The 23164-nt window shown below is 41.7% G+C and overlaps 1 protein-coding gene across 1 annotated transcript in view; it reads right to left on the bottom strand.

Moving 5' to 3' along the window:
• The window catches only part of ttll4 (tubulin tyrosine ligase-like family, member 4), a 106584-nt gene that overhangs the window by 19560 nt on the left and 63860 nt on the right, over nucleotides 1-23164 (bottom strand). The window contains exons 8-13 of the mRNA XM_072579948.1: nucleotides 21955-22149; nucleotides 13417-13499; nucleotides 6785-6913; nucleotides 5490-5612; nucleotides 4923-5021; nucleotides 1303-1437 (exon numbers count right to left, since the gene is read on the bottom strand). Coding sequence (XP_072436049.1) covers nucleotides 1303-1437; nucleotides 4923-5021; nucleotides 5490-5612; nucleotides 6785-6913; nucleotides 13417-13499; nucleotides 21955-22149 — 764 coding nt within the window. The remainder of the gene's footprint in view (nucleotides 1-1302; nucleotides 1438-4922; nucleotides 5022-5489; nucleotides 5613-6784; nucleotides 6914-13416; nucleotides 13500-21954; nucleotides 22150-23164) is intronic.

Here is a 23164-nt window from a genome sequence, read left to right as displayed (position 1 = left end):
AGCTGCATCCATCCAGGCCAGTGGGGAATATTCCATCACAATCCTGATGTAGATGGTGGACAGGTTCTGGGGAGTCAGGAGGTGTGTTATTTGCTGCAGGGTTCTTAAACTCTGACTTGCTCTTGTAGCCACTATATTTATGACAAGTCCAGTTCAGCTTCTTGTCAATGATAGCCTCTAAGATTATGATAGAGAGCAGATTTCAGGTGGTAACACCATTGGCTGTTAGGAGCTTTGGTTATATTGTCTCTTATTGCAAATGATCATTGGCTGGCAATTGTGTGGTGTGAGTGTTATTTGCCACTTGACTTGCTAGATATTGCCCAGATCTTGTTGCATTTAGTTATGGATTGGTTCAGTATCTGAGGAGATATGAATGGTGCTGAAGACTTATTACTCATTTCCTTTGAAGCTTCGGATGGCAATGCAATGAAGAGTTGTTCCCCACCAACCTAGCTTCTGACCTGCTCTTGTAGCCAGTCCAGCTGAGTTTCGGGCCAATGGTAACCTTCAGAATGTGGATGGCAGGGAATGCAGTGAAGGCAACACCATTTAATTGGAGATATTCATTGCCTGGCAGTTGTGTAGCGTAAATACTGTCTGGATATTGTCCAGATCTTGTTGCATCTGAACACGAACTGCTTCAGTATCTGGAGTTGTGAATGGTGCTGAACATTGTGCAATCAGCAGCAAACATCCCCACTTATGATGGGGGCGATGATCATTGAGGAGGCAGCTGAAGATGGTTGGGTCTCAGACACCACTCTGAGGAACTCCTCCAAAGCTGTCCTAGAGATGAGATGACTGATCTCCATCAAATCTTCCTATGTGCTAGGTATGACCCCATCCAGCAGAGATATGGACTGATTCCAGTTTTGCTAGGGCTTAACATATCAGAACGATTCTGGAGTTCTGAAAAAGGGTCACTGGACCCGAAATGTTAACTGCTTTCTCTCTACAGCTGCTGCCAGACTAGAGCTTTTCCAACAATTTCTAACTTTGCTGCTGATTTCCAAAATCTGTAGTTTTAAAAAAAATCACTCACTGTATCGCACTTAGGGCAACTAATCTGCTTTGTGCCACAAGGTTAGGTTTAGTCTTTACTGCTTTAGGTCTAACAGCTGAAACTTTTTTTCTTTATTCACTAATGAAATTTGTGATTCATAGGTTAGATCAACATTTACTGCCAGTGTCTATAATAAACTTTCTGTTACTTCATTTTGCTCAAAGGGGTCAAATGACCTAGTCTTGCTCCTATTTGATGTCTCTGGTGGTTAATTACCAAAATGATCATACAGGTACCTTGGGGAGATGTTCACTTCTAGAACCCATGGCTTCAGGTTCTCATCAAGCATGATGTCAAATCCAAAGAGCTCATGGCAAGTGTAACGGCTCCGTACATACAAATGTATTTGGCTGTTCACGTAAGACTCAGAGCTGCAGAACAGGAGAGAGATCATTTATAAAAAACAAAACCAGTTATAACGATTAAATTTTTAAAAAAACCTCAACTCTACCTTCCAAAGACAGAAGAATTTGTAACTTTTCAAAGAAAAAGTCTCCAAATTCTTATGTGGATGCTTTACATTATTAGATAGTCCCACTGCCTTTCTCACCCCTCGACAGAGTCTAAGAGCAATTTCCTGGCCTAAGCTTGGAAAGCATCACATGTTCTTTCTACAGTTGATCCATTTCATAGTAATCTATTTCTGGATTCCACTGGGAAACTTTGCACTATACACAAGGGAATGAAGTGAGGGGGCTTCCAATCAATTAATCATAGTACAAAGGTTTTTAGTTTTGCTGAATTCCTGCTTGATGCAAGAGGGAGGCTAGTTTATTTTCATGGGCTAGAAAAAAGAAAAACAGAACAAACATGCATTCTTTCAGATCCTCACTATGTTCAAAGTGATGAAGACCTAATAATAAATGTTTGAAGTGCTATAGGCAAGTCAAGAAGAGGGCATAACTAAAAAAAAAATCAAAGAATTTTAGGAGGGATGTATTGACAAGTTTGCTCAGAATAGGGAAGTGCCTGCAGTGCCAAGCAGAAGCTATTGAATCTTATAGCACATATATGCAGGAGAAAGGGGCCAGGTGAGAAGTGGCAATTTAGGAGTGTGAGGAGGTTTGTGTGAAGTATAAACATCTGCTTTGAATGGCCTGTGTCTCAACATAACACCAATACAAATTATGAAGAAAAACCACAAAATGGAGCCCACTCAGCAATCAGTAATTAATACAGTAAAATCATAATGCAGTCTTTAATGCTTCATTACGAGTTCACCATACCATTAAATAACTACTCATTCTGCTTGCCAACTGGTATCCTGTGTAGTCCCTATAAAACACCATTTCTCACATTCGCTTTAATTCTGCAGACACCAATGCAAATTTGTCAAACGATAGAATCCATCTTTCCATTGTACAAGATTTGCACAATCGCCAATGAAAACAAAATGAAATTTTAACTCCAAAACAAGATTATCTGCTATTAAAGAGGCTGACAGAAATATCAGATTTTAGTGTGCCAGAAAACCAGTCAGGCTTGCCCTTCCCCTGATCTCTGATATACATAAACATTAAAAATTTAAGATAACAGGTTTAAAAATCCAAATGTTGACCCCTGAAGTCTGAAACTCTTCTGCTAAACCTGTCGCAGCTTGATATTTCTCTCTCCCGCAAAATCCTTCTTCATTAAAAACTCACCTTTTTAACCTCACTTAACTGCTTTCCTACCCGCCTGTTTAATATCTCTTGCTCCCCTTGACATTATTATGTGAATCTGTGTTGCATCACCACTGGAAGAAGAGAACAACTGCAGCAAAACAGATCTACAGAGGATGATTCCATTATAAATGTATAAACACAAGGATTACAAAAACTAAAGCCGAGCTATAAAATGGAGGGCTAATTACAGCTTTGCATCCTCATCCCAATGTTTATCAGTTTCTGATCCCATCTGAAGACAACATTTGATTTAAACCCTCTGGACATAAGACCATGCATGGATCAACTAATTGATGGAAGTATTCTGAAATATGACAGTTACAAAAGCAATTGCTAAAGGGGTGTATGACAGTAAATTCTGGCTTTTATTGGGAGACACTGGCTGAACGGAGATCATTTCCCAGGACTCAAGCACTCTCTGCTCCTCTGAACAATACGTTGGGACCTTCCACTTTTACCTAAAACATTACAAGAGACTGTCTTGGCTAAAGGATAGTACATCAAACACAGTATTCTTTCAACATTATCCTGGAGAATTAACCTTTACATATTTAGATCTGACAAAGATAACCTTTCAGTTCTGAAGCACAAGTACTACCATCTAAACCTGCCAACATGACCCAAGACAGTAAATTATAGAATTATGGAATCTCTACAGTGTGGAAACAGACCATTTGGCCCAACAAGTCCACACCAACCCTCCAAAGAGTAACCCACCCAGACCCATTTACCCCCGACTATGTATTTGTTTGGGGGGTGGGGAGGGACGGGGACTGTCTTATGAGCAGGGTTATAACAGCATGGAAACTGACTCTTTGGTTCAACCAGTCCATGCCGACCATAATCGCAAATTAAACTAGTCCCACATGCATGTGCTTGGCCCATATCCCTCCAAACACTTCATATTCATGTACTATTCTAAACATATTTTAAAATGCTGTAACTGTACCTGCATCTTCCACACGTGAACCATCAAAAAAAAGTTGTATAAAAATGCTCCTCATATCTTTTAAAAATCTTTCCCCTCTCAATTAACCTGATTTTGACGTGGCATAATACAGTCATAGAGATGTACAGCATGGAAACAGACCCTTCGGTCCAACCCGTCCACGTCGACCAGATATCCCAACCCAATCTAGTCCCACTTAGCAGCACTGGGCCCATATCCCTTCAAACCCTTCCTATTCACATACCCATCGAAATGCCTTTTAAATGTTGCAATTGTACCAGCCTCCACCACTTCCTCTGGCAGCTCATTCCATAGACATACCACCCTCTGTGTGAAAAAGTTGCCCTTTAGGTCTCTTTTAAACCTTTCCACTCTCACCCTAAACCTATGCCCTCTAGTTCTGGACTCCCTGACTCCAGGGAAAAGACTTTGTCTATTTATCTTATCCATACCCCTCATACGTTTGTCAGGATGACACATTGTAGCTTTCTAAAACTTTTGTTAGGCCACACGTGGAGTACTGCATTCAGTTCTGGTCACCACGTTACAGAAAGGATATGGAGGCTTTAATGAGAATGTGGAAGAGGTTTACCAGAATGTTGCCTGGATTAGAGGGTATGAACTAGGACAGGTGAAAAAAAACTCTGCTTCTTTTCACTGGAGCACAAGAGGCTGAGGGGAGACGTGATAGAAGTCTATAAAATTACGAGATGCATGGATAGGGTTGATAGTACGTTTTGATGCAGGGTCGGCTGCAGGAGAGGTTTTGGATGACGTTTTTACTAAGGGAGAGGATGGAGTGGGTTAGACAGGTGAGAATTGGAATAGGCAATTCTGGAGATCATAAAGGCATTAGATTGAATGAGGTGAGAACCCAAGTTAGATCACAAAGTAGGCAGCCTTGGTCTACAAACTAAGGTGTCGATCAAATAAATCTGTCACAAAGAGCAATTATTCTGCAAAGCAACCAGTTTAGCTTCAGATAGCAGCTGGACAAAACAAAAAGAAACAGATTCAGGATAGGATATGTTGTTGCAGTCAGGGGAGAATTTTTAGCTTCAGTCTTCTCAATGTTCAATTTGATAAAATGTACTTTTAAAAGGACATCCAACATAAAAGTTCTCCTCCTCACTACATAAACGACATGGGTGCTAACTTTGTTTGAGGAGGACTACATTTAGTTACAATCTTTAATTCTTGAAGTTTACAGTTGCTCCCCATTAAGATCCCTCTCATTACTCACGCAATAATGGTTTTGATGATCACATCCTTTATTTGCTCCCACAATAGGTCAGTCCTCACTCCCTTCTGACTCAGGTATGCCCACAATGCCTTAAGGCTCCTATAGGGAAGCAGGGAAACATCAACTCAATCCATGAACTGAACCACAAAGCTTTTGATCTATACACACCAGAAATGGTGTACTTTGAAAAAGGTCTGTAGGTTGTAGAAAAGGGAAGACAAAAGGGAGACAAGGAGATTTGAATGCTGTCTCAATTTCAGTAGAATGAAAATACATGGAAGATGGATATTGTGCAGAGTGGTAAGAAAACCAAAGAAAATTCACAGGTACACAATCTTAGCATAAACAAAATAGATGAGATATGCTGCAAAGGGGAGAGAAAGCAGAGTGAGAAAACAACAAAGTTTGAAATTAGGTTGCTGTTGAGAAATACCCAAGGAAGGGCTGTTGAGACACTACAAAGGTACAAAGAGTCAGCAGCATAAAACCTAATCAAGAAACTCTTCGTAGTAACACACAATGGGTTAAGTGAACATAAGCTAGAGCCCCAGTAGACCAAATGCTTACCATTTGTGACCTTGACAGAGCTTTCCATCGCTGTTGGGCTTGTACTCTGCATTTAGTTTATTCACACTGTAGTTTGTAAGGTGCATAAACTTGTTACCAAGGCTCTTCATGGAAGACGAATACCTGGGCAGCAGAACAAAAAAATAATATTATCCACAGTGCAGAGGGACCTACAATTAAAATATTATACATTACACCAATCAACACTGCACAGCTATTACAGTACTGGAAGTGCAGAATGCTGTTGAGGCTGGAATCATCCGGCAAATGGAGAGCATTTCACCAACATCCTAATGCATGAGTGTAGTTTTGATCGCCTTAGTTAGCAAAGACTGTGAACATATTGGAGACTGGATGTAGGTTTGCTCACTGAGCTGGAAGGTTTGTTTTCAGACATTTCGTCACCATACTAAGTAACATCATCAGTGAACCTCTGGATGAAGCACTGGTGGCACGGCCCGCTTTCTATTTATGTGTTTAGGTTTCCTTGGGTTGGTGATGTAATTTCATGTGGTAACATCATTTCCTGTTCTTTTTCTCAGGGGGTGGTAAATGGGATCCAAATCAGTGTGATAGAGTTCTAGTTGGAATGACATACCACCAGTGCTTCATCCAGAGGCTCACTGATGACATGACCTAGTACGGTGACGAAATGTCTGAAAACAAACCTTCCAGTTCAGCGAGCAAACCTACATCCAGAAGCTCAACCTGAGCTAAAAATCTTCTCAAAACTCACTATTGGAGACTATTCAGGTTTATTAGATTGACGCTGGGAATGAGCAAGTTGTTTATGAGGACAGGTTAGACAGGCATGGCTTCTTTTTAGATTTTAGAAAAACGTGGAGTGATCTAATCAAAGTATCAAAAACACTTAGGCTCTTAGAATCTGTGAAAGGAAAAAGGATCTTTATTTTGACGAGCAAGCGCAGAACTACGAGAGGAGAGTCACAGGAGTCCTACAACATGCAGACAGGCCCTTTGGCCATGCTGACCAAAATGTCCATCAACGCTAATCCCAGCTCCTTGCACGTGGCTCATATCCTTCTAAACCTTTCCTATAAGTTTCAAATATTAGAGGTCATCCTTTTAGGACAGAATTCCACCTCAAGTTGGTGAGGCAGGTTTATAAGAATTTAAATATTTTCTATAACTTTAATTTAAAGATATCAATGCCTTTGAGAAAAGGAGACTAGCATTTCAGGCAAGACCAACTACATCACAAGCCCCTGCAGACACAAATTACAAGTAAGTGATTATCCATTTCCTCTCTCTAACCTTGCTCTTTTTGAACTTACTTGCAGCTTGCAAAACGGACCAAGCCGTCTGTAAACACATAGATCCGAAGAGGATCATAAGAGGTCACGTACACATAAATTCTCAAATCAAACTTGCTCTCGCCAATGAGGTAGGGTTTGTGCAAGTATCTAGAGTGAAGAAAAAAAGAATGGAATTTACAATAATTTACTGAAAAGCAAAATAAGACATTATTAGTAATATCAACACTTTGTAAACAGAGCCAACAGATCAAGCCTTAAGGCAGCAAATTAATTCTTTACTCCAAGATTTCGCAGTTGCATTTGTACATTTGCTCAGCTGCAATGGTTTCAAGGCTTGTTGGACATTGGGACTGGTTCTGGGGAGGGTGGGACTATTACAAAATGTATGGTCTACATCTGAACCAGACCGGAACCAATGTCCTTGGGGGAGGTTTGCTACTGCCGTTGGGGAGGATTTAAATTAATGTGGTAGGGGGCTCGGAACCAGAAGAGAGAACGAGTAGGCAGCGAGATGGAGACTGTAAGAATTATGAAGATAGAATTAATAAAGGAAAGAGTAGGCAGACAGCAGATGAGCGCAAAAAAACTGGTGGCCTGAAATGCATCTACTTTAATGCAAAGAGTATAGTGTGTAAGGCAGATGAACTTAGGGCTTGGATTGGTGCCCGGAAGTATGACGTTATTGCAATCACAGAGACTTGGTTGAAGGAAGAGCATGATGATTGGCAATTAAATGTTCCTGGATATAGATGCTTCAGACAGGACAGGGAGGGAAGTAAAAAGGGGAGGGTGGGGGATGGAGCTGCATTGCTAGTCAAGGACAATATCACGGCGGTGCTAAAGGAGCACACTATGGCGGGCTTGGGTAGTGAGGCATTATGGGTGGAGCTGAGAAATAAGGAGGGTGCAGTTACACTGTTGGGGCTGTATTACAGACATCCCAAAAGTGAGCATGAGGTAGAAGAACAAATAGATAAACAGATTATGGAAAGATGTAGAGGCAATAGGGTAGTGGTGATGGGAGATTTTAACTTTCCCAACATTGACTGGGGTACACTTAACATCAGATGTCTGGATGGGGTAGAATTTGTAAGAAGTGTCCAGGAGAGTTTTCTAGAGCAGTGTGTCAATAGTCTGACAAGGGAATGGGCAGCATGGTGGCTCAGTGGTTAGCACTGCTGCCTCACAGCGCCAGAGACCCGGGTTCAATTCCCGCCTCAGGTGACTGTCTGTGTGGAGTTTGCACATTCTCCCTGTATCTGCGTGGGTTTCCTCCGGGTTCCTCCCACAGTCCAAAAATGTGCAGGTTAGGTGAATTGGCCATGCTAAATTTCCCCTAGTGTTAGGTGAAGGGATAAACGTAGGGGAATGGGTCTGGGTGGGTTGCACTTTGGCGGGTCGGTATGGACTTGTTGGGCCGAAGGGCCTGTTTCCACACTAAGGAATCTAATCTAATCATATTGGACCTGGTACTGGAGAATGAGCCAGGCCAGGTGGTAGAAGTTGCGGTGGGGGATTTCGTTGGGAACAGTGACCACAATTCTGTAAGTTTTAGAATACTTGTAGATAAAGATGAGTGTGGCCCTAAGGTAAGAGTACTAAACTGGGCCAAGCCCAATTATATCAAAATTAGGCAGCAGCTCGAAAATGTGGACTGACACAGGTATTTGAAGGGAAGTCTACATTTGAGATGTGAGAGGCTTTCAAAGATAGGTTAAAGACAGTGCAGGATAAGCATGTCCCGTTGAAGGCAAAGGATCGGAAGGGCAAGATTCGTGAACCGTGCATGACAGGAGAAATTGTATGACTAACCAAGAGGAAAAGGGAAGCATACATAAGGTCTGGGCAGCTCAGAACAGAACGGGCCCTGGAAGAATATCAGAAGAGTAGGACAAGTCTTAAACAAGGAATCAAGCGGCCTAAAGGGGTCATGAAATAGCTTTAGCGAGCAGAATTAAGGAGAATCCCAAAGTATTTTATTCTAATATAAGGAGCAAGTGGGCAACTAGAGAAAGGATTGGTCCACTAAAGGATAACAAAGGAAGGCTGTGTGTAACGAACTTGAGAGAATGGGTGAGATTCTGAATGATTACTTTGCATCAGTGTTCACTGAGGAGAGGAACATGATAAATGTTGAGATTAGAGATAGAAGTTTGATTAGTCTTGATCACATTGACATAAGTAGAGAAGATGTGGAGGGTTGCTCATGTTGTCCCCCTTGTACAAGGAGGGTAGTAGGGATATTCTGGGTAACTACAGACCAGTGAGCTTGACATCAGTGGTGGGAAAGTTGCTGGAGAAGGTACTAAGAAATAGGATCTATTTATATTTTGAAAAGAATGGGCTTATCAATGATAGGCAACATGGTTTTGTGCGGGGGAGATTGTGCCTTACCAACTTAATGAGTTCTTCGAGGAAGCGACCAAGTTGATAGATGAAGGAAGGGCTGTTGATGTCATACACATGGACTTTGGTAAGGCGTTTGATAAGGTTCCCCATGGTAGCTAATGGACAAAGTGAAATCACATGGTGTGCAGGGTATTCTAGCTAGGTGGGTAAAGAACTGGTTGAGCAACAGGAGACAGAGTAGTAATAGTTGAAGGGAGTTTCTCGAAATGGAGAAAAGTGACCAGTGGTGTTCCACAGGGGTCAGTGTTGGGGCCACTACTGTTTGTAATATACATAAATAATCTGGAAGAGGGCACTCTTCAGCAAGTTTGCAGATGACACGAAAATTGGTGAAGTAGCAGAAAGCATGAGACTGTCAGAGAATACAGGAGGATATAGATAGACTGGAGAGTTGGGAGGAAAGTGGCAGATGGTTTTCAATCCAGACAAATGTGAGGTGATGAATTTAGACAAGAATTCACTAATTCTAGAGTGAATTATACTGTAAACGGAAGAGCCTTGGGAAAAGTTGATGGGCAGAGAGATCTGGGAGTGCAGGTCCATTGTACTCTGAAGGTTGCTCCACAGACGGATAGAGTGGTCAAGGCGGCATATAGTATGCTTGCCTTCATTGGACGGCATATTGAGTATAAGAGCTGGCAAGTCATGTTAAAATTGTACAAGACATTGGTTCGGCCGCATTTAGAATACTGTGTACAGTTCTGGTCACCACATTACCAAAAAGATGTGGATGCTTTGGAGTGTGTGCAGAGAAGGTCTACAAGGATGTTGCCTAGTATGGAAGGTGCTAGCTATGAAGAAAGGTTGAGTAGGTTAGGTTTATTTTCATTAGAAAAAAGGAGATTGAGGGGGGGACCTGATTGTGGTTTACAAAGTCATGAAGGGTATAGACAGGGTGGATTGAGACAGCCTTTTTCCCAGGGTGAAGGATTCAATAACGAGAGGTCACGCTTTCAAGGTGCAAGGTGGGAAGTTTAAGGGGGATACATGCGGAAGTACTTCACACAGAGGGTGGCTGGCATTTGGAACACGCTGCCAGCAGAGGTGGTAGAGGCAGGCACGGTAGATTCATTTAAGATGTGTCTGGACAAATGCATGAGTAGGTGGGGAGCAGAGGGATACAGATGCTTAGGAATTGACCGACAGGTTTAGACAGTTGATTTGGATTGGCACAGGCTTGGAGGCTGAACGGCCTGTTCCTGGGCTGTAAATTTTCTTTGCTTTTTTTTGTTCTAATTAGCAAAAGTAATCTTGCCATTTGTGAAGGGAGGAAGAGGGAGAGATGAATTACAGCTCGGTTAACTTGATATCTGTAGTAGGAAAATAGTTAAAATCTATCATAAATGGTAACAGGATATTTAGCAAAAATTGGCAACATTGAACAGAATCAACATGAAAATATGGAAGTAAAATTATGTTTGACAAAGCTTTTTTGAGGATGTTACTAACTTTTACACCTGTGGGAATGCACTACCAGGAAGTATGGTAGAGGTGGTTCAACTGAGGCATTCAAGAGGGCACTGGACAACTGTTTGGATAAAAATAATGTGCAAATGAATGGGGAAAAGGCAGGACACTGGCACTAGGTAATAATCATTATTTGAGGAACAGTGAGTCAAATATCACAAATGGATCTCCAAATCCAGGTGTCACATTTTTAAGATTTCTGTGACAGCATAGACAAAGGAGAACCAAGGAATGTCATTTATAATTTAGAAGGCTTTTAATAAGGTCCCACAGGAAGTTAGTAAATAAAATTAGAGCATGTGGCATTGGGTGAATTCATTGGTATGAATTGAGGATTCAATAACAGACAGAAAGTAGAGAGTAGGAATAAGCAGATCACATGTGGTAGGCTGTTACTGGTGGGGCATTGCAAGGCTCTATGCTCAGTCCACAGCTATTCACAATCTTAATTTGGATGCAGGGAGTAATTACAATACTTCCAAATCTGCTGATGACACAAAACTAGGTATGAATTGAGAGTTGGGGCAAGGAGCTTTCAAGAAGAGTTTGGCCAGGCTTAGTGAACAGGTTAGAACATGACAGATGAAATAGCTTGCAAGTGCAAAATTACTGACTTTGATAGGAACAAAAAAGGCAGAATATTTCTCAAATGCAGGGGGTGTTGAGAAATGATGTCCAAAAGAATTTAGATGGCCTTATCCTCAAGTCACTAAAAACTAGCTTGTAGATGCAGCAAGGAAAATGGCATTTGTGCATACATTTCAAGGGGATTTAAGGACAGAAGTAAAGATTCTTGCTGCAGCCTTGTTGAGTCACATGTGGAACAGTGCATACAGTTTGTGTCCCCGTTTCAAAAGGAAGGATATACTTGACATGGAGGTTCACCAGATTGATCCCTGGGATGGTGGGCTTGTCTTAGGAGGACAGATTGATGAAACTGGATCTTGATTCTCTAGAGTTGCAAACAATGAAAGGTGATCTCACTGAAACTTAAAAAGTTCTGACAGAACATGACAAAGCAAAATAGGTAGGATGCGCTTGATGGCTGGTGATTCTAGAACCAGGGGACATAATCTCAGGATAACAAGTAGACCATTTGTGACGGAGATGAAAAGAAATTTCTTCACTCAAGAGGTGATGAATGTTTGGAATCGCCTATCCCAAGGGGCTGTGGAGATTCTATCACTGGGAAGGTTCAAGACTGAAATAAATCAGTTTTTAGAGACTAATGACATTAAGTGATATGGCGATAATGCAGGAAAATGGTATTAATATGGAGGCAATCAGCCATGATCTAGAATGGCAGGCCAGTCCTGGTGGGCTGATTGTAGGAACAGAAATAGGCTATTCTCCAAATAGGAGGCTGGGGCTGTTTTCCTTGGAGCATCAGAGGCTGAGGAGTGACCTTATAGAGGTTTAAAAAAAATCCTGAAGGGTATTGATAGGGTAAATAGACAAGGTCTTTTCCTTGAGCTAGAGAGTCCAGAACAAGACGGCATAGGTTTAGGGTAAGTGGGGAAAGAAATAAAAGAGGCCTAAGGGGCAACACTTCCATGCAGGGGCGGTGTGTGTATGGAATGAACTGCCAGAGGAAGTAATGGAGGCTGGTACAATTACAACATTTAAAAGGCATCTGGATGGTATATGAATAGGAAGGTTTAGAGGGATATGGGCTGGCAATTGGGACTAGATTAGGTTGGCATGGACAAGTTGGACCGAAGGATCTGTTTCTGTGCTATACAGCTCTATGATCTGACCAAGGTTCTGCACAACTGAGGCAAAGATCCCACTAACTTTATATTCCAACCTGCTCAAGGTAAAAGTCAACAGTCAATTAACTATTTTGCTACAAGCTCAGGCACGTAACAGCTAAATGCACCTGCTCTTCCAAAGATCCTAATAATTTCTCACAATTCACAGTCCATTTAATTTTCTCAGATCTAAAATGGTGTTCCTTTATCTTTGCACACAATGAATTCCAGCTCCCATAGATAGTGCCCCCAGCTTGCAACTTCTTGCTATGTACACACCCTAATGTACCTCTTATCATAATGCAATCTTCAAAACTGGGGATACAACATTCTGAACCATTTTAACATTCTTCAATACATGATGAAACGCTGCACCTCAGTATGGATTTGTGGGGGATCACTACTAGTTACATCCCAGCTGAGAACATTCCTTTTATCCCTGCTTTCTTTCTCCAAAACTAACTTCCAAGCAATATCACAAGATTATCTCCAATTCCAGGTCTCTTATTTTTGCTGATGACCTCTCATGCAAAACTCTCATCAAATGCCTTCTGAAAGTCTACACAGACAACACATAGTAAACTGCCTAATAACCACGTCTGTGGATCTCTCTACAAAACCACGGCAACTTTCTCATATGCTTACATACCTTCCAAGTGATCATCCCTCTGTTCATGACGACGGATTCCAGCACCATCTCAAAAACTCATATTAAGCAGATAGCCTAAGAGTTCCTGCTCTCTTTTGCCTCTTTAAAAAGTTTGCAGTTTTCCCATTTAAAAATAATAGTGAAATTGAGTGTACTGTACAGTTCAAGGGCTATTATTTCTCTTTGTCCTCTGCCAATTTTCCTTCCCTCTGCTTATACTTAGACTGTTCCAGGTACAAAAATCTTTACTTTCTGAAATTTTCTCTTACTCCTCCCACAAGTGACAAACATTTAAATCTGTATAAATTCACACCGACATGCTTTATCTTACCAAAGATATAAAATATACACTTCATTTAGAAATAAATTCATACTTCTGAACTAGCAGAGGTCGCTTCTTGGGGATTTGATTCCACCTGTGAATTACTTGAATGCCAATTCCCCTGGCAGATGCAGGCTATACAAAAAAAAGGAAAAGAAAATCAGTATGCAAATTTTAAATTTCTTTTCCCCCCTCTAGTAATGTAAATGTAATTATCATTTATAAAAATAGGGATGCTTTCATTTATCCAGAGCGATTGTGGTTTTGAGTACTGCATTAACATTAGCGTTAAAACACTGATTTGGTAACAACTTTGCAAGTCCCCATGATCACAAAGCAAAAGATATCATGTAGCAAAATCTAACACTGCTAAATCTGAAACTCTACTACTGACTGGGCCCTTCCCAAAGGCTCTGTTCTGACCCCCTACAACTTCTGACATTGACTTACAGAATGAGATCAACACATTGAACAGGGTAGAGCTGGAAAAGTGCAGCAGGTTAGGCAGCATCCAAGGAGCAGGAGAATCGATGTTTCGGGCATAAGCCCTTCTTCAGGGTGATAAGAACCTACTTGCTAAATACTATAAAGGGAAGTGGTAGCACTTACTTTATCCGCAATTGTCCAGTGAACACACTTATGTGCATACATAATGCAGATTTAAGCTTATGCTAATTCTGAGTGCATTCCCCAGTCACATGTATTGCAATTCCCACAAAAGTTCATTTGAAACAAGATATCAGATATCAGGCTTCCCCAAAAGGTTTTCTGCTAGCTCAGTCAGAGAAGAACACAGCAGAGGACAATGGAAAATAAATGTCAAGTATGTATTAAAAGACAACAGAAGATGATGCAGCTATGACCTCAAAGCAAAGCATGGATATACCAGATGGAGGTATACCCATGTAGGAGAGATCTCAGCATTTTGAGATGCAACGACAAAACGCAGAGGAAAAGGACCAGGCATGACTTGAAATAATACATGACTGGACATCCCACATGATAAATGCCCAACTGCTCCTTCAACTCCCAAGACAGCTTCATCGGTTATTCTCAGACTCATGGAAAATAATCACCTGCAAAGAATAGCCAATAATAATAGTAACTAAGTTGTACTGGAGGTAGACAATTAATGAGAGTCGGGGGCAGAGTTGAGTATGGTAGCCATTACAAAAGAGAAAAAGTGATCGAAAAGCTCAAAGATCTAAAAATTGATAAATCTCCTGGACCCGACGGGCTACATCCTAGAGTTGAGGGAGGTGGCTGAGGAAATAGCAGAGGCATTGGTTGTGATCTTTCAAAAATCACGGGAGTCAGAGAAAGTCCCAGATGATCGGAAAACCACTGTTGTAACCCCCTTGTTCAAAAAAGGATCAAGACAAAAGATGGAAAATTATAGGCTGATTAGCCTAATCTCTGTTGTAGGTAAAATTCTAGAATCCATTGTTAAGGAGGAGAATTCTAAATTCTTGGAAGTGCAGGGTCGGATTAGAACAAGTCAGCATGGATTTAGTAAGGGGAGGTCACGTCTAACAAACCTGTTAGAATTCTTTGAAGAGGTAACAAGTAGGTTAGACCAGGGAAACACAGTGGGTGTTATCTATGTAGAATTCCAATAAGGTGCCTCATGGAAGGCTGCTGAGGGCCCATGGTGTTAGAGGTGAGCTACTGGCATGGATTGAGGATTGGCTGTCTGACAGAAGGTAGAGAGTTGGGATAAAAGGTTCTTTTTAGGAATGGCAGCTATGACAGCGGTGTCCTGCAGGGTTCAGTGTTGGGGCCGCAAACTGTTCACTTTATATATTAATGATCTGGATGATGGGACTGGGAGCATTCTGGTGAAGTTTACCAATGATGCGAACTTAGGTGGACAGGCAGGTAGTTCTGAGAAAGATTTAGACAGTTTCGGAGAGTGGTCCAGGAAATTGCTGATGAAATTCAATGTGAGCAAATGCAAGAGTCTTGCACTTTGGAAAAAAAGAATACAGGCATGGGCTATTTTCTAAATGATGAGAAAATTCATATAGCCAAAGTACAAAGGGATCTGGGAGTACTAGTCCAGGATTTTCTAAAGGTTAACATGCAGATTGAGGCCGTGGTTAAGAAAGCAAGTGTAATGTTTTCATTTATCTAAAGAGGATTGGTATATAAAAGCAGCAATGTGCTACTGAGACTTTATAATGCTCTCGTTAGGCCCATTTTGATTACCGTATCCAAGTTTGGGGCCCATACCTCAGGAAGGACATACTGGCAGAAATTCACACAGATGATCTCTGGAATGGTAGGCCTAACATATGATGAACAGCTGAGGATCCTGGGATTGTATTCATTAGATTTTAGAAGGTCGAGGGGAGATCTAATATAAACTTACAAGATAATGCATGGCTTAGTAAGGGTGGACGCTGAGAATTTGTTTCCGTCAGGTGGGGATACTAGCACCCCTGGGCACAGCCTTAGAATTAGACGGGTCAATTTAGAACAGAAACAAGGAGACATTTCTTCAGCCAGAGAGTGGCGGGCCTGTGGAATTCATTGCCACGGAGCACAATGGAGGCCGGGACATTAAATGCCTTCGAGGCAGAAATTGATAAATTCTTGATCTCACAAGGAATTAAGGGCTATGGGGAGACTGCGGGGAAGTGGAGTTGAAATGCCCATCAGCCACGATTGAATGGCAGAGTGGACTTTATGGGCCTTACTTCCACTCCTATGTCTTATGGTTTTATAGACTGCGTAGCGTGATGCAGAAGAAAAAAAAAAGAGGATGTGTACACTGCCTCAAAGTTAATATTCAAGCTGCCATTGCTCAGTGCTCTCACTGCCCTTTACTGTCTCACACTAGTGAAGTACAGCCTAGGAGCTATCTCCTATAGTTCCTCTCCAACAATGAAGTGGCGTGAAAATGCCTTTATTAAAAATTTCTTCCGTGCAACACACTATCACTGGTAAGGTCACAATTTATGTATGCCCCCAAGTTGTTCTGGAGAATTGACCTTTTTTCTGGCAAAGGTAAATCTAAAGAGGCAGAAGGGTAAACACCGGGAACAATCTTAGAAATCGAACTGGTGACAAACTAAAATAAAGCTCAGTTTCTTTCTGCCCAAAGTGTTTTGATTGATCAGTAGGTTACCCAGAACATGTAAGAACAAATGCAGCCTGAAGCACATGACACGTGCAGCTATCAATGGTAGGCTTGTCACTGCCTCCACGTAAAGTTAGAGTTTGTATTTGAGGCATGATAGAATTTTTTTTTTTTAAAATGAGTGAGTAAAGATTTTAAAGGGACCGAAGGGACAACTTTTGCATGCAGAGGTTAGTGTGTGTATGGAATGAGCTGCCAGGAGGAAGGGGTGGAGGCTGGCACAATTAGATTTAAAAGCAACATGGATAGGTACATGAATAGATAGGGTTTAGAGGGATATGGGCCAAATGTTCGCAAATGGGACTGGATTAATTTAGAATATCTGGTCGTCATGTACGAGTTAGACCGAAGGGTCTGTTTCCATGCTGTGCCACTCTATGACCGAGTTATGAATGCTGTTTTCTTCTAAAAGCAATAGTGCACATATATGAGCATTCATCATTTGCTTAGTTGATTTAGGACTTACCTCCTGAGGAAAGGTGGAACACCGAAGTTTAGAAGAATGAAGGGTGATCTTCTTGAAGCAAAATGTTGAGGGGACTAGATAGGGTGCATGCCCCAGAGGATACTTCCTCTTGTGGGGAGAGACAAAAACCAAGAGACATTGTTTAAAAATTGGAGGTTACCCTTATAAGTCAGAAGCAAGGAGAACATCAATCTCTCAAGACGGTCAATTGGAGGGTGGAATTCACTTCCTCAGAGGGTGTGGAGGGGAGGTCTTTCAATTTATTCAAGGCTGAATTAGACTTTTGATAGACAAATATGTTAAAAGTTATGGGTGCGAACAGGATAAAATGAACTGAGACCCGCCAAAGCAATTTGGTGGAGTCGGCTCAAAGGGTCAATGACCCACTCGTGCTCTCACGTTTCCTCTCACCTTCCTCTGGTGGAAAGGAGGTACAGCAGTTGGGAAATAGATGAGCATTACTTAAAAGTCGACTCAGTGAAACAGTGAGATTGTGACCAATGCAGGAGTGCTGATGAATCAGTAGCTGGATTGCTGAAACCCTGACTAACCCAGAAAGGTACACCCCTCCTTACTACAATAGTAAGGAAGAACAAAGCAATGCTCATAATAAAAACAAAATTCCCTGGATGCTGGAAATCCGGAACAGATGTAGAAAATGCTAGATATCGGTGGAGAGAGAAACAGAGTAATCATTTCAAGTCCAGCATGACTCTTCCTCAGAAGAATGATTCAATGCTTAGCAGTCTTCACAGTGGACTCAAAGAGCTCTGCTAACTTTGTTTCTCTTTCCACAGATGTGGCCAGACCCCAGTTCCTGCAGTATCTTGCCTGTTTGTTAAAGCAACATTGTATTTTGAGTCAGCGCCGGCCTGTGTTTAGTTCAGATGTAACTGATGTGCCTGAATTTTAATTAGATCTATTTCAAAATGACAGCCAAGGAAATACTGCAGTGGGATGGCTGGCATGAGCACAAATAACATATCAAAGGTCAGTACAGGGATGTAGTAGGCTGGGAACATGAGTAGGATGACATTCAAAGAGTGAGTGACAGGGAATGGCACCAAGATGAAGGGATGGAAAGGGATGGCTTCATTTAGCATTCTCCAGAGTGAGATGTTTTGCTTCACAGTCTTTGATGAAAGAACTATCGTAAATTCCCCATACAAATTAGCAACATTGCAATATATTTCAACTCAAATCTTTTTTGATCTCTGGCCAGTTAGGAACATGACTACTCCATTGAAATAGTGATAATACATATTCTAGCAGCCTGCCCACGATGCTTCAAATGACTAACCTTGTCAACCATGACTTACAAAGTAGCACCCACTTTCAAATCGGAACACAAGAGGGGAAAGCTTTACTTCAGAGTCTTGAGCACAAAATGTAAACTGATATCGCTGTTACTAGCAAAGGAGTGCTCATTATTAGAGGCTCTCTTTCACAGACAATAGTAAGCCACAGATCAGTTTTCTCTTGCAAGGTAAAAGGTCACAGAGTCAAAGAGATGTACAGCACGGAAACAGGCCCTTCGGTCTAACTTGTCCATGCCAACCAGGTACCCTAAATTAATCTAGTCCCATTTGCCAGCATCTGGCTCATATCACTCTAAACTCTTCCTATTCAAGGAACCATCCACTTGTCTTTTAAATGCTGTAATTGTAGCAGCCTCCACCACTTCCTCTGGCTCATTCCATACACACACCATCCTCTGCGTGAAAAAAATTTCCCCTTAAATTACTTTTTAAATCTTTCTCCTCTCACCTTAAACTTATGCCCTCTAGTTCTGGACTCCCCCAACCCAGAGAAAAGACTGTCTATCCACCCTATCCATGCCCTTCATGATTTTACAAACCTCTATCAGGTCATCTCCCCAGTCTCCGACACTCCAGGGAAAACAGCCCCAGCCTATTCAGCCTCTCAATATAGCTCAAACCCTCCAACCCTGGCAACATCCTTGTAAATCTTTTCTGAACCCTTTCAAGTTTCACAACATCCTTCCTCTAGGAGGGAGACCAGAATTGCAATCAATATTCCAAAAGTGGCCTCACCAATGTCCTGTACAGCTGCAACATGGCCTCTCAACTCCTATACTCAATGCTCTGACCAATAAAGGAAAAAGCATACTAAACACCTTCTTCACTAAGGTAAAAACAATGACTGCAGATGCTGAAAATCAAATACTGGATTAGTGGTGCTGGAAGAGCACAGCAGTTCAGGCAGCTCGTTGGATGCTGCCTGAACTGCTGTGCTCTTCCAGCACCACTAATCCAGTATTTGATTTTCAGCATCTGCAGTCATTGTTTTTACCTTCTTCACTATCCTATCTTCACTTTCAAGGAGTTATGAACCTGCACTCCAAGGTCTCTTTGTTCAGCAACACTTCTCAGGACCTTACCTTTCAGTGTACAAGTCCTATCCTGATTTGTCTTTCCAAAATGCAGCACCTCACATTTATCTAAATTAAACTATTTGCCACTCCTCGGCCCATGTGATCAAGATCCTGTCGTACTCTGAGGTAACCTTCTTCACTGTCCACTACACCTCCAAGTGTGGTGTCGTCTGCAAATTTACTAACCAGACCTCCTATATTCAAATCATTTATATAATGACGAAAAGCAGTGAACACAGCACCGACCCTTGTGGCACACCACTGGTCACAGGCCTCCATTCCGAAAAGCAACCCTCCACCACCATGCTATCTTTTACCTTAGAGTCAGTTCTCCCTGTATTCCATGTGATCTAACCTTGCTAAACAGTCTACCATGAAAAACCTTGTCGAACGCCTTACTGAAGTCCATACAGATCACATCCACTCCTCTGCCCGCAACAATCGTCTTTGTTACTTCTTCAAAAACTCAATCCTTCGTCATTATTTCGAGGAGCAGGGAAATTCTCCTGTGCCTTGACCAATACTTGAACAGCTTATCTAGTTATTGTTTGAGGAATGTGCTGTGCACAAATTAGCTGCCACATTACAACAGTAACAACACAAACACACTTGATTGATATCCCATCCACCACGTTATCGTTAACTCCCTCCACTAACAATGTGCAGTAACAGCAGTGTGTACCATCTACAAATTACACTGCAGCAACTCACCAAAGATTTACCAACAGTAGCTTCCAAACCTACAATCTCTACCATCCAGTAGGCATGTGGAGAAAACTGCCACTTGCACGTCTCTTCTGATTCACAATGCGAAAAATGAGATCTTAACTTGGAATTATGTCACCATTTCTTTACTCTCACAAACTTTCCGAGCAGCACTACGAGTCTACCTACATCACATCGAGTATAGGAGTTCAAGAAGGAAGTTCACTACTGTTGCAAAGGGGAAAGGGTCAAACCCCCCTGATAATTAAAATTAGACACAACCCTAATCTGTTATGAAGAATAAGTTTCCTTCCAATAATTAAACCTGCAACACCCAGAGAAGCTCACCTTGCCCCCTACAATCTGTTAAAAAGTGTGGTTAAACGAAAGGAATCCCTGATACTTGCTTTATAAATAACAAGTACCAATTTATTTATTTAACACTAACAGTGAACAAATTAACAGAATTACTAACAGACCAAACAATTTCACCATAACTACTAACAATTCCCTTATAGAATTAAATTCTGCTGGTAGGCTGCTCCAACAAACCTAAGTAATAAGACAACTAAATTAAAAATTAGATTCTCAAAGTCCATATAGGATGTCTCTTCCAGAGTGTTCCCTTGTCTCTTCAATCATAAACGCCTTTGTTCCAGTAATCCTTCTTTCAGGAATGTTTTAGATCAGATTCCCTACGGTGTGGAAACAGGCCCTTTAGCCCAATAAGTCCACACAGACCCTCCAAAGAGTAACCCACCCACATACATTACCATCTGACTAATGCACCCAACACTGTGGGCAATTTAACATGGCCAATTCACCTGACCTGCACATCTTAGGACTGTGGGAAGAAACCAGAGCAGCCAGAGGAAACCCACTCAGACACGGGGAGAATGTGCAAACTCCATACAGTTGCGTGAGGCAGGAATTGAACTAACCACTGAGCCACTGTGCCATCCATTACCTCTTAAAGGGACCACACACAGTCTTTCCTCCTATCATTTTTACAAACTAATTCTTGTTTCCTGCCTTCCACTTCAGAAGTACTCGAGACAACTTGATAACACCACCAAATTCTCAAAAGGACAAATAAGGATCGGCAACAAATTATGGCCTTACCAGTAAAGCTCACATCCCATGACAGAATAAAATAATTTTCAATAATCTAAATTGCTGGGACATCTTGAGGTCAAGAAAGGTATAAACCTAAGTACTTGTTTAAATTTAGCGTTCATTTTTAAAATTGTCAAAAGCCAAATTTTGCTCCTTTCTCTTCTTAGGCAGTCCCTTGGGATCATGACGACAATTTTATAATCTAGAGATCCATTTGCAAATATATGAAACTGCAGAAACTCAGGTGAGGTAACATCTGTGGAGAAAGAAAGAGTTAACATTGAGGCAGTTATGACGTTTCTTCAGAACTGTACAAATCCTGCCATAAGTGTGGATGGACAGGATGTCCAGGTTTTTGTACACTCCTTCAGTTGTTTGTGCCTGGTCACCATCTTAGATGTCAGATGACTGAAGCATTTTGTACTTTTGTAGTTGATTCTCCAATCTGGGTGGTCTTGGCTGAGAGATTGCCACAAATTGGTGTGGAAACTGCTATTTACTAATTAGACTAGTTCTCAGAACTACATTATAGAAGGGTTACTTTGGTCATTCTTTGTAATAGTTATCCCAATTAGTTCCATTTACCCACACTGTTGCCCACAGCCATAACGGTTACCCCTTTTCAAGAATATATTCAGTTCTTTCTTAAAAGTTACAGTGAAGCTGTTTTCACAAAATTTTCAATTATAACTCACATCACAAGACAAAAATGCTCAACTCTTCTCTGGCTCTTTTTCAATTAACTTAAAACTTAGACTTAACTTACTGGTTTAATAATCCATTTCTGCTTGCCAGAGCTAGCCCCCCAGGCATTCTTCAGCAGTTTGATGTCATGAGGGAGAATGTAGGACTGTGGAAAGAAATTGAACTCTCTTTTCCCAAATCGCATCTGCATTCTCAATAAGTTACGCCACAAGCGATCCTTACGCCCAATTTGAAATGATCCTGGAAAATGATTCAGCTAGGAAGGAGAACAAATATGAAGTTAGATTCTATTCCCCTTCAAAGTGCACCAATGTTTTATGTTGTTTACCTGATTTGAGAGAAGTAATACAAAATACAAACCTCCACAAGCCAAAACATACAATTTCAGAGATTATTAAAATGACAAAAGTAGTGGAATTTAGCAATTGCAAAATGAACAATTTGCATTTACATGACAACAACAAAGGCAATAAATTGTCCAGAAGAACTTCAGAAATGTATTGAAGCAAACTAAGAGAAGGTTTGAGGATGGATGATTAAAAATTTGGTCAGGGAGATTCAAGATGGCGGCGACCCAGCAAGTCTGAGTCTGTAGTGCTCTGCCTAAGACTCTGGCAGAGTGGGGCATCTGCCTTCACCTCACCCTTTAAATCATTTAAGATAACTTTTGCCCAGCGTAGTCAGTCATTTTACATCAAATTTGGACAGTTTGGTGCTGTTTCTAAAATGACTAAGGGCAAAAACTCCCACAGCTTGCAACAGGCAGGGACCCCTCCCCCACCCGCTCCCACAGCAGCAGAGACGTCCACAGCCGCCTTGGGGGATATACCTGCGGAGGGGAGCCTGATCTCCAGGATCACCAAATTTCAAGAGAAGATCAACGCTCTTATTGAGGAGTCCTGGTCAAGGTGGGAATCGTTCTCGGTCATGCTAAATCGAAAAACTTGAGCAGCGCGTCAGAGGGGTGGAGCAATGGGCCGCGGCATCTGCGACGGCTGCCAAGTCATCTGTAGGTCAGGTCCGGGCTCTTGAGCAGCGAATCCGGACCCTGGAGGAGCACATCGACGACCTTGATAATCGAAGCCGTCGGAAAAATATTCGGTTGCTGGGCCTTCCTGAACGCGAAGAGGAAGGCCAGCTTGTAGACCTTTTGGAGCGATGGCTCCCACAACTATTGAAGTTGGAGTTAGGACCAGGCCGGGTGCGGGTGGAGTGGGCCCACTGGGTTGTTATACGCAGGCCCAGGTTGGACTAGCACCCCCGCCCGGTTC

The sequence above is a fragment of the Chiloscyllium punctatum genome, chromosome 10, assembly GCF_047496795.1.
Source record: "Chiloscyllium punctatum isolate Juve2018m chromosome 10, sChiPun1.3, whole genome shotgun sequence".
NCBI classification, from domain to species: Eukaryota; Metazoa; Chordata; class Chondrichthyes; order Orectolobiformes; family Hemiscylliidae; genus Chiloscyllium; species Chiloscyllium punctatum.
Note: the sequence above shows the minus strand (reverse complement) of the source record. Positions and strands in the feature narration are given on the sequence as shown.